Genomic DNA, 14,806 nt, shown 5'->3' with positions numbered 1-14,806 from the left:
TATTTCATCAAGCGATCGCATCTCGAGTCGTATAGTGGTTAGTATTTCTGCTTGTCACCATCAGACAGCTCGCAGGAGACCAGGGTTCAATTCCCTGCTCGAGAGATCCCATCTTTTTGCGTCGTGGACGTCGTGCGTAATCTTTTTGCATGGTGGGGTGGGACTTTTGGGCTAGGGACAGCAGGCTTCGTAAGCGCCGAGCACTCTACCGATGGATCTGATAAAAATTTGCACCATCTGATAACACTCCGCCTTGAATTCCACCAATTACGTCTCATACTTGATGCGCCGTTGGCCACTTTTGGATTTCTGTAACACGCGAAGTGGACCGACTGAGACCGAAGCCGGCCATAGGCGCCCGGTCCTTCTGTCGCGCAATAAAATCGCTCCCACGCCTGATCTTAATCTTATCAGATCATCTACCATCTGCCCCTTCTACCCCCCCGAATCTTTCAACCCAAGATGAGGCTACCGAATATTACCGATACACTGGGCAATTTGTCCCTCTCCTCGCCGCATCGTATCCTGGTTGTCGGCTGCGCATACGGTGGCATCTCGGCCGTTGTCAATCTTCTCGAGTACTCGCAGGGAAAAGCGAGACAGAGCGTGTACCCAGGACCAGATTTCAAGGGCGCGAGAAGCAGTCGAGGTGTTGAAATTACAGTCATCGACGAGCGAGATGGATATTGTGCGTTTACCTGCCCCACTAACCGAGGCATTGATTTGTCTTTTTCCCTAAATCCATCACTCTGCTTCCGCCATGCATGAAGGTTGTGTGCTGATTAGGTACAGTTCACTCCGTCGGTGCACCTCTTGCACATGTCACGCCAAAGTACACAAGTCACATGTGGAGGCGTTTCAGCCATTTGAACGAGCTGAAGCATTCGAACCTGCATTTCAAGCACGGTAGTGTCAAGAATATCAACCCCGAAGCAAAAGTTGCAGAGTGGTGCGATCGCAATGGCAACACACAGCAACACGCATACGACTACCTCGTCGTGGCAACAGGACTGAAGAGACATTGGCCTGCTGTACCAAAAAGCGGAAGCTATGAGGAGTACCTAAGTGACGCAAAGTCTTTCATTGAAAAAATCACAGGCGGAGATCCGAGCAAATACGCTGGACGGAGAGTAGTAGTAATCGGCGCTGGCGCCGTAGGCGTCGAATTTGCCAGCGAGGTCAAATCCTACTACCCCCAAATCAGTGTCACACTCGTACACTCTCGCGCCGAAGTCCTCTCCTCCGAACCGCTCCCCTCGGAACTCAAAGAGCGTGTGAAGCTCCTCCTCGAGGAAGAAGGTGTCGACGTCATCCTCGGCAGCCGGGCATCCATTTCTTCTCTCACAGACGGAAAATTCTCCGTTACACTCGCAAACAACGACGTCCTAACCGCAGACTTCGTCATCGACTCCACTCAGAAAGGCAGTCCAACAACACATATCCTCCCGCCCTCATGTCTGAACGCCGACAAGGAGATCATAGTTGAGCAGTCTCTTGCATTCAAGCCCACGATTCCAAACCATACACACCACTACGGCGTCGGGGACGTGATCTCCTGGACGGGCATCAAGCGCGCCGGCAGCGCAACAGTCATGGGCCAAGCCGCGGCGCAAAACATCTACGCCTCGATCCTCAACAGCGAACTCCCTGCTTCCACACCAGAAGCAGATCGCCACGCTGTGACTGAACTCCCCGCTTGGGCGGCGGTCATCGGTATTGCGGTCGGCAAACAGTGTCTCACATACGACCCCAAGAACGGAATCAAGTACGGAGTAGATGTCATGCAGAGTTACTTTGGCCAGGATCTAGGCTGGGCCGCGAATTTGAAATACATGGGCTTGACGGATGTGGTGGAGAAGGTTGATAGTCCGGTCGAGGAGTGCGAGAAGGCGAACATGACGGAAGTGGGTGTCAAGCCTGTTAGTGTTGCGGCATAAGGGCCAAACGATATCGTAGGGGAATATTCGTAGTAGAAAGTCGTCTGGATAAGGTGTATATATTGTTTGGAAGCGGATGTCGAAATACACATGGTTTGTGCTGCTAGGATGTAGCAAAGAATAACTTTGCCATAGTTGTCGACCCTCTAATTAAGAAAGTAGTATGATATTCAACTTCCGCATGGCAATTACTCCCATAGGTTGAAGCTTGATGATGTCGTTTCATATCACGTACTTGCAAAATACACACCACGAATCACCACTTTCTTGTGTTCAACAATGAATAAGGACTATTGCATTATAGCATCAAACGCAACTCTAAGGTATTGGATATCACTCAAGAACGCACAAAGAAAATCGCAGAAGAACAAGAACACCTAGCGACCACCAATCTGGCCCTTAGGGATCGGTCGAACCCACATGAAAGCAGTGTTCAATATAATGACAATTATGCCGATGATCCAGAAGACCTGTGCATAGTTCTTGCCGTGGTAGCGGAAGATGATGGCGAAGATGATGCCACCGAAGTTTCCAGACGCGCCAACGATACCAGACAGGATACCTTTGAGATTGTTAGTAAGATGTTCGTAGTTTGTGGAATTAGAAGGACTTACCATTAGCGTGGGGGTGAATGTGAGGTACAAGCGCAAAGTTGGCGCCGTTGCCAGCCTCCAGGAAGATAGCCATCAGTGCCACAAGTCCAATCATGGTAGGACGGTCGTGCGAATCAAGCTTGCCGATGATGATGAGAAAGATGCCGCTCATGACGCCAACAAAGTGAATCCAGAACTTCTTTGCCCACAGGTTGTGGTTGGTCGACCTGTAAATCACATCACCAATGAAACCACCAAGCGGTCGTGTGATGACGTTGAGGAGACCGAACATGGCTGCCCATCGCCCGGAGTTGGTTTGGCCGAGAGCTGGGAAGTTCTTGAGGTAGTAAGATCCAAGGATAGAGTTGATAGCCAGTTCACCACCAAAAGAGCAGACGTAACCAGCGCAAAGCATGAGGGTTTGGGGTGAGAGGACGACTTTCATGGCTTCCTTGAATGTTGGCTTGACGACGATCTCGTGCTGGACTTCGTCGATGATCTGCACATCGCCGGTGGCTGACTCGACGTCGCCGTGAGCGAGTGGCTTTTGCTTCTTCTCGTCGGCAGATGAGATGGATCCGGAGGTCACGTTCGATGGCTTGTCGGCAAGTCCACCGGCTGTGGGGACAACCGAGGCGTGCGAGTGATCGATGGGGGCAACAACAGCGCCGCGCTCAGACCACTTGCCGGTTGGGGTGTCCTCAGTGAGGAGGAGAAGACCGGAAGCGACACTTGTGATGAGGATGAATGGGACGATGAAGGACACTCGCCATGAGACATGGGAGCTCAGGCCTCGGTCATGCCTGAGAGAGTCGTAGATGGCAGGCATGACGAAGTAGGTGATGCCACCTCCAGAGTTACCCCAACCACCGACCAAGGCGTTAGCGGTTCCGACGATATTCCTGTCATAGAAACCCGTCGTCCAGACCTGGCAAGGAACGAAGGTACCGCCAAGGATACCGACGAAGAAGCGAATGAAGTACAGGCCCATGGCATTGTGTGCAGTGCCTGCCATGGCAGTTGGGACGGCACCGAGAAAGAGAAGTGTCGCAAAGGTCTTCCGGGGACCGAAGTTATCGCACATGGGTCCGGCGATAGCTCGAACAAGTAGTGTGGCCGTGAGAGCGATGATGTTGGAGTTGGCGACTTCATTCTGGGAGAGATGCATATCCTGCCTGATGCTGACGGAAAGCTGTGCATGAATTAGAATCTATATCGAACATGTCACGTGGGAGTGGAGTTCATACCAGAGGCGGAAACGCGTACCTGCAAGACGTTAGTATGATGCATGTGGGGTTGGACCTGGTTGTGGGGAACAACGTACCATGACCAGAACGCGATGAAGAATCCTAGGTATGAGAAGAAGAACACCCGTCCATACTTGTCGAAAGGGTTGAAGATGGGAATCGACTTCGCCTTCTTGTTGTAGGGGTTGATCTCTGGTGCAGACCAGAGTTGCTTCAATTGGAAACCCATGATGATGTGCGTGGGAAGTGAATCTGGGGTGCAGATGGGGCTTGTGTGGGGAGACAAGGGTGTGCTGCGGGGCCTTGTAGGCACGAAGGGAGTCTGATCTGCTTGCGGATGAACATGGAGGGAGATACGGACCCAGATGTTATATAGAGCGCTTTACACTGGTCTACCATAGTACTTCCGCGGTATAGCTACGTAACGCAGATCGTCCGCTGAGCCAAGTGTTCAACACAAATTGTCCCCCAAGCCAAGAGCTTTGACAGTTCTCCGGACCAGAAGCTGGAGCTTTTCGTTATCTGTGGGCGTTCCGCGCCTCCACACAAGAATTGGTGGAGGTACAAGCCTATCAGCCGCAGTTCCAGGCTACGGAGCACCAGAACAACTGCTTGGCAACCGCGTACGACAACGCCCAAAGCTTAATAGCGGAAACCATCATTAAGGCGGGAATTCTGTTGATCGGAGCGGTAAAATATTCTTACCAGAGCTGTGGTTCGCTGGGAGACGTTTGGCGTGGGATAGTGGCGCCCGGGAAGTATTCTAGTTGACGGAGCGGGCATCTTCTTATCTCTTGGCAATATCAAGCGACACTAGGGTGGAATCCTTATCAAGACTGCAGCAGACAAATATGATTGCTGTTTTTCCGCGGTCTTGCTGACAATCAGTCTGTGTCCAACTCTGGGTAATATGATTTCTATTGCTCTGAGCATAGCCAGTTTTGTAGCGTCAGTAATGAAGCTACAGATATGGCAGGAATACGGCCTGGAACATGGACAACAAGGACAGCCAGTGTCGGACACTTGTTCTCGGTTCGGGCGGCTGATCGTCGTGCGAAGACTGGGACTGGTCCTAACGTGTGGTCGTGGTGAAGCTCAGCCACGTGCGATGGTGCATCTTTGCACCTGTACGATAAGCACAACATCGTGGCGAAACCAAGCAGATCGCCTGTGATCCCGGGGTTCAATTCACGATCTTGAAGATCGCTTCCCCGCAAATGGGGATCTTGTGCTTTTTCTGATCAGATTGTGGAGGCTGGGGAGGGTCATTACACGGCTGACAAGCCAATCAGCCCAAAGAGGTCGTGCCTTATCTCGCTTGCCAAACTTTCATATTTATGAAAAGCACGCCTGCTGCGTCAAGATGTGTAGATCTGTTTGTCTCTGGGCACCGTCATCGTTGTGTCGAGTCGAGCACATCTCTTGGTCCGACCATTGGCATATCGCGGCCTCCCCCAAACTGTCGCTCGCTGACCTCTTCGTACCTCACGCCCCTTGTTTCCCGCGCGAAAGCTAGGCGGTGGCTGTGGTGGTTTCGCCGTTGTCAACTGTAGACGTACGTTCAACCACGTGAACGTGGACATGGAGCGACGTCGGACCTTTCGACCGGAGAAAGAAGAATTGAGGGCTTCTTTGCACAAAAGTCAGCCCGAAACAGGATTGTTTGCACCGTCTTGTCCGCTTGAACCAAGCCAATACTGCGATATCACCGGAGAAACCACACACAGCAACCTGCTCAACCACTGAGTTTCGACCGTGTACTTGCAAAACCTGTCAACCGAATGACCCTACGACGACTTGAAGGCTGAGATGACTGTATTCGTTGACACATACTCATTGTGTAGGTTGTCAGCGCTGTCTTTTCACATGCTTGTTCCAATCTCGTTCGTAGGAGGCTGCGCCGAAGTCCAGCACAGAACGGGTCAAGTCCAGCACGCCATTCAATAGATCTTGATGAACGGACAGAGCAGCGCAAGCACCTATGGAAGCGCTGGATCGCAGTGCTATTGTCGTGTTGTGTTGCAGAGAATGAACTACGCCTGTTGCGGAATCCAATCGATGGAAGGCAACAGCAAACCTCTTCCCAAGGAAGTGATATCTCGAACACTTCTGACGCGTCAATATCTCCACTCAGTGGGATAGTGTAATACTCGTTAGGACTTTGGTACTCATCGTCTGTGGTTCGTTAGAGCTACTGCAAACAATTTCTCTATGCTCTTTATAGTCGAACTTTGTATGTTCCACGTTTTCCATCTCTTCATCTCTTCATCTCTTCAACTCTTCATCTCGTCCATCTTGTCTATCTCGTTCATCTTGTCCATCTCCTTCGTCTCTACAATCGTGTGGTTCATCTCAGCGTTCCCCCCACAAACAACGCGTGTATGATAGTTCTACAAAGCTTATTAGTCGGGCGCCTGCACCTGAACCGTAGAGTACAATCAGGGCATCCCACGATTCAAGACGATCCTACCGAATACATCCATGAAGATCAGCTTCTCAATCTCTTATGCCTACGTCCGAGACGGTCACATACAGTGCCTTCTATCCCCCACGTTACACCACTCTCCAAGCCAGACTTAGCATGCTTCTTCCCATCCACGTATGGTTCTCGTTCCAATGCACGCGTATGTTTTCTCTCACACAAAGAATACTTAAGAAAACCGACACGCATAGGGATGATAGTGAGGTCCGCCTCCTCCATGAATAGAGCCTCGGCATTACTGGCGAATGACATACATGACATCACTCTCCAGCATCAGTCTTCACAACAGCACATCAAGATTATCTATCCATCCCCTGCATCACTCAGCAGTACAGCATGCACAGAAAGAACACAGTACAACGTCTCGAGGATGGGATTATAGGATTATACCCGTCTACCTAGTTTCTCTACTTCCCACAACACAACAGCCGTTCCTCGGCATAAAAGCTCGTCATGACACTGTTGATGTTGCATTGTATCGTCTGTTTTGACTTGATCAGCCCATCCTTCCTTCCGGCGCACCTCGTGCACTTGGTGTGCGATCGCCGCTTCGCACCGTATCCAATGATGTGCCATAAACAGCACGAATAAGAATAACTAGTAAACACAAATCAAGGAAAGAGTACACAAGCCACCTCGCGCTTTTGTCATAGCCCACATGTTTGTCAAAAGCTTCTGGTAGGGAAAGAGGGATAGAGAGAGTAGTGGGACCTCGACACGGGCTTGATGGTTGCGTCGTTGATGCAAACAAACAAGCAACCATGGCTGGTGGAGTTGTGTAAGCGGCTGAAGGAGAGAAGGACGGACGGACGTGTCTAGAAGTCGGGAAACAGGTGTCCGTGACTATTAGGACACGTCAGAATGTGATCTACAGTGTACGGCGGAGCCTGCACGCACGGGTCGTCGCCAGCTTGCCCATACTGCTCCGACTCCTCCGGATACTTATCGAACTGGCTGGCATCGCCGACGCCGGCTCGCACGGGTGGGACGTATGGCGCGTCAATGTCCTTTTTCTGCAGTCTGTCCCATGTCACCTCGGCGAACCAGGGGTGGTTCATGACGTCTTTGCTGCCGCCGTGGAGGTTGCCGAGACGCTTGGTGAGGTCGGGGGTGATGAGCTTTTGCAGCAGATCGTGTGCGTCGGGGTGGATGTAGGGTGGGTACTTGACGCGCGACTTGAGGATGTTTTCGTAGATTTTCATGGGCGAGCCGCCGTCCCAGAAGGGCGTGAAGCCGCACAGCATCTCGAAGATGAGGATGCCGAGGGACCACCTTGGCGGCGTTAGCAGGCGACAGTGTGTGGTGGGTTCAGTCAACTCACCAGTCGACGGACTTGTTGTAGCCCTTGGAGGCCACCACCTCGGGGGCCAGGTAGTCGGGGGTGCCGCAGAGCGTCCACGTGATGTCGGGCACCTCTTTCGCGAAGCCGAAGTCGGTGATCTTCAGGTGGCCGTGGCGGTCGAGCAGCAGGTTCTCGGGCTTCAGGTCGCGGTAGATGATGTTGTGCGAGTGCAGGTAGTCGAGGGCCAGGGTGACCTCGGCGGCGTAGAACTTGGCGACGGGGTTGGGGAAGCGCTGCGACTTGCGCAGCAGGCTGAACAGCTCGCCGCCCTCGACAAAGTCCATGACCATGTACAGGTTCTTGGAGTCCTGGAAGGTGCCCCACAGGGTGATGAGGAAGGGGTGCTTGACCTGCTGCAGCATGCGGCGCTCGTCGTTGGTGTGCTCGACCTGCTTCATCTTGATGACCTGGGCCTTCTTGAGCACCTTGACGGCGTAGAAGCGCTGGTTGTGCTTGGACTGGACCAGGTGCACGCGGCCAAAGCTGCCCGTGCCGAGCGTGCGCTGGATCTGGAAGTCGGTCAGGGTGTACTTGCCCTTTGTGACGCGCGCCTGGTTGAGCGGGTGCGTCTGGAACTGCACCGCGCCGTTCTTGGTCGGCTGCTGGTGCGCCGCCTGCGCGCCGCTGGGGTGGATCATGTTCTGGATGCTGGGCACGTTGTGCGACGGCGCGCCGGCGGGCTGCGGCGGGTGCGCGGCCGGATTCATCGAGTCGGTCGGCTTGTGGGCAGAGGCGCTCGAGGCGGCCGTGGCCGAGTCGTTGGTGCGCGTCTTGGTGAGGTGGAAGGAGCCCGAGGTGCGCTTCGACGACGTGGGCGTCATGGGCCGGTGGCTGTCCTTGGTGGGCGACGTGGGCGACGCAAGGTCGGCCGAGCCCGTCGAATCCTTGGTCCGCTTCTTCTTGAGGAAACCGAGGGTAGGCATACCGTCGCTCGATGGCCAGCGCCGTCCGTCACGCTACAACCGTCACTCTACAGCCGGCACGCAACAGGCGGGCAGCGGGGCGACGCGTGCAGCAGCAATTGGGGCCGGACACGGGGACGAGGACGAGGGCGAGCGAGGGCGAGCGTGTGCAGGGCATCCACGGCTGCAGGCGCGCGCGAGAGATGGGTGAGGGGGCTGGTTGATGCTCGCGGGGAAGGTGCGAGGCGGCCGGCCCAGCGATCGGCGCATCAAAGAACGAAGCTGTCTCGCGCCGCCGAGCTGCTGCCACCGCCGGCCCCAGCACGCATTGGCCGCTGCTGCCACGGGCGCTCGTATGTGCCTCTGCCCACCCAGCTACACCGCTCTCCGCAGCCTGTGAGCCCGCCTGTGGCCGCCTACCACGCCGGCCTGCACTGCGCCTGCCGCGGGGAGCTCTACACGGTTGCGTCATGGTGCCACATCGCTCCCAGCCTAGATCTCGCCAACAGCACAGAGTCATGGCCGTGCATCACCTTCATTGCGACTGAATGCACTCGTAGCATCGTGATATTCAAAACAAACAACGTAACCACCAAGCACGCGTCTCGTCGTCTCACAGTTCATCAGTCACGCCCGACAGCACCACAGGCTGATACACCTCAAGGTCCAGCCCGCACACCTCCATGCGCTGCTGCCGGAACCTCTCGTACAGCCTGCCCCACGCCTCTTTGGCCTGCTCGTTCTTGGGCCGCACTCTTGCACGCTCCCAGAATGGCACATCGTACTCGGGCCCCGGCAGCCCGGCATCTGACAGCCGCACAAACGTAGTCGCCTGCTCGAACTCGGTCGCGTTGAAGCTATCACTCGCGTCGCAAAGGCTCTGCGATACGAAGACGACGTTTCCCATAGACAGCGACCACTCTGAAATTAGTGACTTGGGCGCCGCGAATGTTTTCCGGAAGAGGTCGAGGTCTGATGTTGGACTCGACGTTCGCAGCTTCTTCAGCTGGTGGTAGTTTTCTTGCGTTGGATGGATGAGGAGCAGCGACGTCGACAAGTCCGTCCGCTCAGGCGTCGCTGGATAAGCGGCCATGGGCTCGGATTTTGAGAACGCCAGCAACGAGTCCAGCGCAGATGCGTCGAGCATGACGCCGGGTCCTTGCAGGTATATTATCCTCTCGTAATCGACCAGTGAATACAGGCTCGCTAGTGAATACGACGACGGTAACGTTGCTTTTGTCCGTCAATCGCATGCCCCGTGGTCTTGGTGAAGATCGAACGTACCGTCTGCTCCGTCCACAATAGTCTCCATAGGTATGAGATGCACGCCATATCGCCTCACCGCGTTCCTCAGCAAGCGCCACGTCGTCGCCAACTCTGGATCCCACTTCTCCTTCTGCTTCTCTTCCGTCTGCTGCAACCACAATCGGGGAAACATAAGTATCCTCCTGGCTGGACTCTTCATCCTGTGCAGATCAGAGAGCAGCATAACAGCGCTGCACAGCTCGATATGCTCCCTCACTACCTGCACGTAACCCAGCCTACTCCAGTCCAGCGTCTGCCCTGCTATATACTGCTCCATTGTCTCGTCCACCTCGGGACGACTTCCCATGGGTCTCGCCCATTTCGCATCTAGCGTCGGTGGTAATATGGGAACCGCTGCGGGTAATGGTTTCGGCAGACGTGGTCTTATCGCGGCTTGTAGGTTGTGCACATATCGTTGTTGCAGGACGTAACCGGACAGAAAGAGCGCGAGGGTAAAAAGAAAGACTGCGACCAGTAGTCAGTGTCTTGCGGTGCATGTGTCGATGTGAGCGAGTGTACCAACAGTAGCAGAAAACAGGACCGAGACCTGGCTTGAAGTGAGAAGCAGCCGGCCCATGGTAGGAATATAAAAGGGTATCAAAGGGGCATAGATAGTCGACGAAGAAGGTTTGCGGAAATGCAGGAGCGAGCGCGTGCAGGTAGGCGTATGTCGTGAATGTGTGTGACGTGCTATGTGGGCCTGGGCCTGATCGCTCATAGGGCTGCAGTGTTGATTGCCCGGTTGGAAGGAGCAACAATCGATAGGCGAATTGGGCAGTCGCGACTTTGCGACCACCGTCACCGTCACGTTGCTACTCTACACGATTCTTCCTACTCGTCGCACATCCCAACCCCCCCTTCAGAGCCATGCAATAGCCCCTCCCATCCAACACTCACATCCACAATGTCGAAACCCGCATACGACAAAGCTGACGCGCGCGCCCTCCTCGACGACCGCGGCTACTCGGGCGCTCTGATCCGCGGCCAGAACCCGGCGCTGCTCTTCGAAAAGGGTGTTCGCGATCGCATCACAGAGTCCTACTACTGGAAGGAGCAGTGCTTTGGTCTCAATGCGGCGACACTATGTGACCGTGCTGCAGACTTGAAGTTCATCGGTGGCACGACGGGCATCATGGGAAAACCGACGCCGTTCCTGTGCTTGGCATTCAAGATGTTGCAACTCGTGCCGGACAAGGCGATTGTGTTGGAGTACCTGAATTTCAAGGGAGACGAGGACGAGGACGAGGATGAAGAAGACGAGAATGGGAAGGTCAAAAAGGAAGAAGAAGAAGAAGAAGACAAGGAAGCTGCTGAGGAGGGCGAGCAAGACAAAAAGGAACAAGATCTCAACGCAGCGGGCAAGCTTGGCTCCTTCAAATATCTCCGCTGTCTCGCGGCCTTCTACATTCGTCTCGCCTGGGAGCCTGTCGAGATCTACAAAACCCTCGAGCCTCTGCTCACCGACTACCGCAAAATCAAGCGCCGGCTCAAAGACGCCTTCACCCTGACGTACATGGACCAGTTTATCGACGACTTGCTGACCAAGGACCGGATATGCGCAACGAGTCTGTGGAAGCTACCGTCGAGGGCGAATTTGGAGGATCTAGACATGCTGGATCCGAGAGAGAGTCCACTCGGAGACGAGATAGATGCCCTTGACGAGGAGATGGGTGGGATCGAGGATGGAGAGGCCAGGAGCGAGGGGAGCTACAGGAGTCCAAGTAGGAGCTATGACAGCAGGAGTCGGAGCAGGAGCCGGAGCTATGATAGCAGGAGTCGAAGCAGGAGTCGAAGCGTGGACAGTCGAGATCGGCGGCGGACTCGAAGTCCTGGGGAAAGAAGTAGAAGTCGTAGCAGAAGGCGTAGCAGGAGTAGGGATGGTTCGAGAGACCGATCATCATAGCCGTGGGAGAATATCTTACAGGAAGGCTTTGTAGTACACACCAAAGTTTGTGACTGCCACGTCCTCCACTTGATATGCTACGACAGTCGGGAGTGACAGGCAGGTTCTCGACTCATGTAATGCAACACTCTTTGCACCTTCTCGATTCATCCATTCTGAAAGCGTTCTCTCCTCACGAGGTTAACGCCAGGGGTCTCTTCCAAACATCTCCTCGCCTTGCTTCGGTTGTGATACGCCGATTAGCAACATACCCTCTCATGGTCCACAATTACTCATGACCCTGCTGGAGTATCAATGTCAAGTCTTCACCAATTATCAGTCAAGTAAACTCTGAACGGATCCTCCATGTTTAGCGTTGGAGTTGTGCTTGGGTTTTATAGGGGGAAGAGTATATATGACCTCTTCACAATGCATGGGATATCATTGCAGATAATAATATCAACAATCAGAAGATCTGAGAGAGCTGTAAGTGACTAGTAGCGTCTGTATCGGAATTGGAGTATGGTGTAATCAAGAGGAGGAGGAAGAGGAGGTGGTGGTGGTAGAGGAGGAAGAATGGCGGAGTGACTTTGGGGCATAGGGATGTAATGCGAATCGCGTTTCCTCAAATTCAAGCACGCTTTCTCTGGTTTCTCATATGTCTCATCCAATCACCGTGTTTGCAAACACATCTTGTAAATCAAACCTAGGATCATTGATGTGAACGGCACCTTGATTCTCATCGTTTGACGAGGTACGGGTGTCATATCAACCAATGCAGGGCCAGATCAACAGTCTCTTTTCTTAGTATTGATTGTCCTGGAAGTTACGCGTGTCTTTTGCCCTCATCTCTTTCATGTCATCAGACAGCGTGATGCTCATCATGAAAACGTTTCAATGTTTAATCAATACCCTTTGCGAAGCTCAGTATACCACAGGGTACCATTGCAGTCATAGCATCGTCTGCTCTTGGGATTGTCATCAACCTGACAAGAAGTCCGAACTACTTGTCAGTGTATACTAGTCACAAGCGAGAAACATATGCATGGGGACACGTTCACAGGCGAGTTAATGGCACATCTCGCCCAGACTATGATAGACAAAGAGACCAACAGCTAAACTCAATATGGATGCACTCTGAACAATGCATTAGGGCCTCATTAGATAGGTTAGGTGGCTTTATTGAACTTAGACATTGTTAATCAGTCTTGAGATTTCTTCAAACTATCCAGGTATCTAATGCCTGTGAATTTACTTATGATGTGTAAAGAGGAATCTTTTACCTCAGAAGTCTGGAGAGAATCGGAAGAGTCAGTGTATGTCTATCAGACCCACGGGTATACGATCTTGATGTACTCCATATCTCCATTGGATACCAACGTGTTCGCATAGATGATGTCGCAGTTGTCTTGGGTGCGTTCTCTGGGGTGGCTCTCCCCTGCAAATGCAGGCTTCCATTTGACAAGAACCGCGTCTTTCCAATCCTTCCAGTTCCCCTCTGCCTTCATGTATGCGGCGCTTGAGTAGAGCCTAGTGCACTTGTTAGCATGGCGAAACAGGTTGGTTTCGTGGTTGAACTGACATGATGGACTGAGGGTCGGATGGTCCGTCGAGCGTGAATTCTTCGATACCGTCTTCATCGATCCTATTCTCTTTCGAAAACTCCGTTGCAGCGAAGTTGTTGTAGGAGAAACCAAGCATGGCGCTTTTGCAGACATCGGCCATACTGTATCTGACTGGGCTTTTGTGTTGTTTGACCTGTTCCTTGACCTGGTCGTAGTTGCCGACGTTCTTGCACTCAAAGTGGTAATACTTGTCGCGATCTTTGCGCTGATGTTCATGTGAAAGCCCGAAGACATGTCCTCCAATACAATTAGCAAAGTCTATGACCACCTTGAAGGCATCTGCATACCAAACTCATGTGCGATTGAACTGGCCCAGTGAGAGGGATGGTACTTGGACAGATCGACAACCACATAATGATCGCCTCCTGTGGCTTCTGGATTGTAACCCGTACTCGCGACAGCTCCGATACCGTGGGGCTTTCCTTTTCGAATCACAACCGTAGTGGGGCTGTGTTTTGGGTTCCAGTTACTATCCCAATTGTACGCATTTGGGTGAGGGGGCTGGAGACGGCACCAAGGCTGCTCAGAGGCAAGATCTGTACCGTCTCTAACTTCCAAAGCGTGGCCACTATCGGCACCAGGGCCATTGATCTTGTCGTACCACAGCTTGAGCGCTTGGTCGACTGTAGTGGCCATCTCTGCATGCGTTGACTCATCCTCGTAACAGTACCAGATGAGGTGAGTATTGCTGATAGGATCTTTGGGCCAGCGCTTATAGAAGCGATTCCTGTCTAAAGTGGTGACAGTGTCAACGGCGTCTACCCACCTTTGTCTAAGTTGGTCATGCTCGCCAACCTGCTTCTCAAGCGCTGCAGACAAGTATGTGTCATTACTAACCAAGACTGGATTGTCGAACAGCGAAGGGCAGGCAAAGGTGATTGCCAGAAGACAGGCGAGCAATGATATGGTAGTTAGGCGCATGGTAAAGTAGATCCTGTTGGGTTGACCAGTTGAAAGTTGAGTTGCCGTGATAAAAGTATGACCAAGACGATCGAACGAGCTATGGGAAAGTAAGTGATGCGGACTGCCCCACTTACGACAGTGCGAATGTAGGGCATGTTGATGCTCAAAAGGTGAATGTGAGTGAATCTCATCCTCAACATACAGTTGCGACGTGCAAGAATATCAAGGAAAACGTTAAAAAAAGTTTAGCTTAGATAGTACATAAACGTATAAAATAAACTAGATTTACAAGATGTAATTATTAATACTGCAATTGTAAAAAAGTAGAAAGACACAATAGAAAGTTAAGTTTAGCGAATAGAAATATACATAAATAATTAAATACAAAACAAGGGTAATAAAGATTATAATTTCTTATTAATAACTGTTCATTTATTATTAATACATCTTTAATAGTTAGAATAAAATAAACTAGATCAGGTAAAATAAGGTACTAATTAGATTAATTAAAGCATGCAGCGAGATTTTAATTCTATTTTAGCTATATAAAAGAAAGAACACTTACTCTTTTGTTAAAAACCCAAATAA

General features: G+C 52.3%; 7 protein-coding genes and 1 non-coding gene across 8 annotated transcripts; 3 read left to right on the top strand and 5 right to left on the bottom strand.

Annotated features, from left to right (window-relative positions):
• Positions 1-20: 20 nt before the first annotated feature.
• Positions 21-105, top strand: P153DRAFT_t99. The gene has a single exon. It is a non-coding gene; the product is annotated as a tRNA-Asp (tRNA).
• A 174-nt stretch (positions 106-279) lies between these two features.
• P153DRAFT_323509 (FAD/NAD(P)-binding domain-containing protein) lies at positions 280-2,137 on the top strand. The gene is made up of 2 exons (XM_033665211.1): positions 280-688; positions 793-2,137. The coding sequence occupies exons 1-2, from the start codon at positions 463-465 to the stop codon at positions 1,935-1,937; spliced, it is 1,371 nt and encodes a 456-aa protein (XP_033520660.1). The 5' UTR covers positions 280-462; the 3' UTR covers positions 1,938-2,137.
• A 177-nt stretch (positions 2,138-2,314) lies between these two features.
• P153DRAFT_378454 (nitrate transporter-like protein) lies at positions 2,315-4,006 on the bottom strand (the record flags this gene model as incomplete). The annotated part of the gene is made up of 4 exons (XM_033669795.1): positions 2,315-2,499; positions 2,552-3,722; positions 3,778-3,796; positions 3,855-4,006. The coding sequence occupies 4 exons, from the start codon at positions 4,004-4,006 to the stop codon at positions 2,315-2,317; spliced, it is 1,527 nt and encodes a 508-aa protein (XP_033520659.1).
• A 2,702-nt stretch (positions 4,007-6,708) lies between these two features.
• On the bottom strand, positions 6,709-7,241 carry P153DRAFT_89185 (uncharacterized protein). Its single transcript, XM_033673466.1, has one exon. It carries the CDS (start codon positions 7,020-7,022, stop codon positions 6,756-6,758), a length of 267 nt encoding a protein of 88 aa, XP_033520658.1. The 5' UTR covers positions 7,023-7,241; the 3' UTR covers positions 6,709-6,755.
• P153DRAFT_89153 (camp-dependent protein kinase A) lies at positions 6,913-8,625 on the bottom strand. The gene is made up of 2 exons (XM_033673465.1): positions 7,581-8,625; positions 6,913-7,531 (listed from the first exon to the last, which is right to left on the bottom strand). Exons 1-2 carry the CDS (start codon positions 8,522-8,524, stop codon positions 7,075-7,077), a joined length of 1,401 nt encoding a protein of 466 aa, XP_033520657.1. The 5' UTR covers positions 8,525-8,625; the 3' UTR covers positions 6,913-7,074.
• A 491-nt stretch (positions 8,626-9,116) lies between these two features.
• P153DRAFT_347356 (glycosyltransferase family 8 protein) lies at positions 9,117-10,419 on the bottom strand (the record flags this gene model as incomplete). The annotated part of the gene is made up of 3 exons (XM_033666168.1): positions 10,328-10,419; positions 9,788-10,273; positions 9,117-9,736 (listed from the first exon to the last, which is right to left on the bottom strand). Exons 1-3 carry the CDS (start codon positions 10,383-10,385, stop codon positions 9,117-9,119), a joined length of 1,164 nt encoding a protein of 387 aa, XP_033520656.1. The 5' UTR covers positions 10,386-10,419.
• A 293-nt stretch (positions 10,420-10,712) lies between these two features.
• Positions 10,713-11,711, top strand: P153DRAFT_389010 (PRP38-domain-containing protein; the record flags this gene model as incomplete). Its single annotated transcript, XM_033670806.1, has 1 exon — positions 10,713-11,711. One exon carries the CDS (start codon positions 10,713-10,715, stop codon positions 11,709-11,711), a length of 999 nt encoding a protein of 332 aa, XP_033520655.1.
• Positions 11,712-12,911: 1,200 nt separating this feature from the next.
• P153DRAFT_399716 (uncharacterized protein) lies at positions 12,912-14,508 on the bottom strand. Its single transcript, XM_033671756.1, has 3 exons — positions 13,603-14,508; positions 13,273-13,552; positions 12,912-13,220 (listed from the first exon to the last, which is right to left on the bottom strand). The coding sequence occupies exons 1-3, from the start codon at positions 14,234-14,236 to the stop codon at positions 13,016-13,018; spliced, it is 1,119 nt and encodes a 372-aa protein (XP_033520654.1). The 5' UTR covers positions 14,237-14,508; the 3' UTR covers positions 12,912-13,015.
• Positions 14,509-14,806: the final 298 nt, after the last annotated feature.

Source organism: Dothidotthia symphoricarpi, assembly GCF_010015815.1.
Source record: "Dothidotthia symphoricarpi CBS 119687 unplaced genomic scaffold P153scaffold_18, whole genome shotgun sequence".
Taxonomy (NCBI): Eukaryota; Fungi; Ascomycota; class Dothideomycetes; order Pleosporales; family Dothidotthiaceae; genus Dothidotthia; species Dothidotthia symphoricarpi.
The sequence above is the reverse complement of the archived record's forward strand: the minus strand, read 5'-3'. Positions and strand labels throughout refer to the sequence as shown.

Coding starts and splice junctions, on each gene's coding strand:
- P153DRAFT_323509 (XM_033665211.1), top strand. CDS start 463: ATGAGGCTACCGAATATTACCGATACACTGGGCAATTTGTCCCTCTCC. Junction 689..792: donor CGACGAGCGAGATGGATATT/GTGCGTTTACCT, acceptor GATTAGGTACAG/TTCACTCCGTCGGTGCACCT.
- P153DRAFT_89185 (XM_033673466.1), bottom strand. CDS start 7,022: ATGGTTGCTTGTTTGTTTGCATCAACGACGCAACCATCAAGCCCGTGT.
- P153DRAFT_89153 (XM_033673465.1), bottom strand. CDS start 8,524: ATGCCTACCCTCGGTTTCCTCAAGAAGAAGCGGACCAAGGATTCGACG. Junction 7,532..7,580: donor TACAACAAGTCCGTCGACTG/GTGAGTTGACTG, acceptor AACGCCGCCAAG/GTGGTCCCTCGGCATCCTCA.
- P153DRAFT_399716 (XM_033671756.1), bottom strand. CDS start 14,236: ATGCGCCTAACTACCATATCATTGCTCGCCTGTCTTCTGGCAATCACC. Junction 13,553..13,602: donor TTCAATCGCACATGAGTTTG/GTATGCAGATGC, acceptor ATTGTATTGGAG/GACATGTCTTCGGGCTTTCA. Junction 13,221..13,272: donor TCCGACCCTCAGTCCATCAT/GTCAGTTCAACC, acceptor CAAGTGCACTAG/GCTCTACTCAAGCGCCGCAT.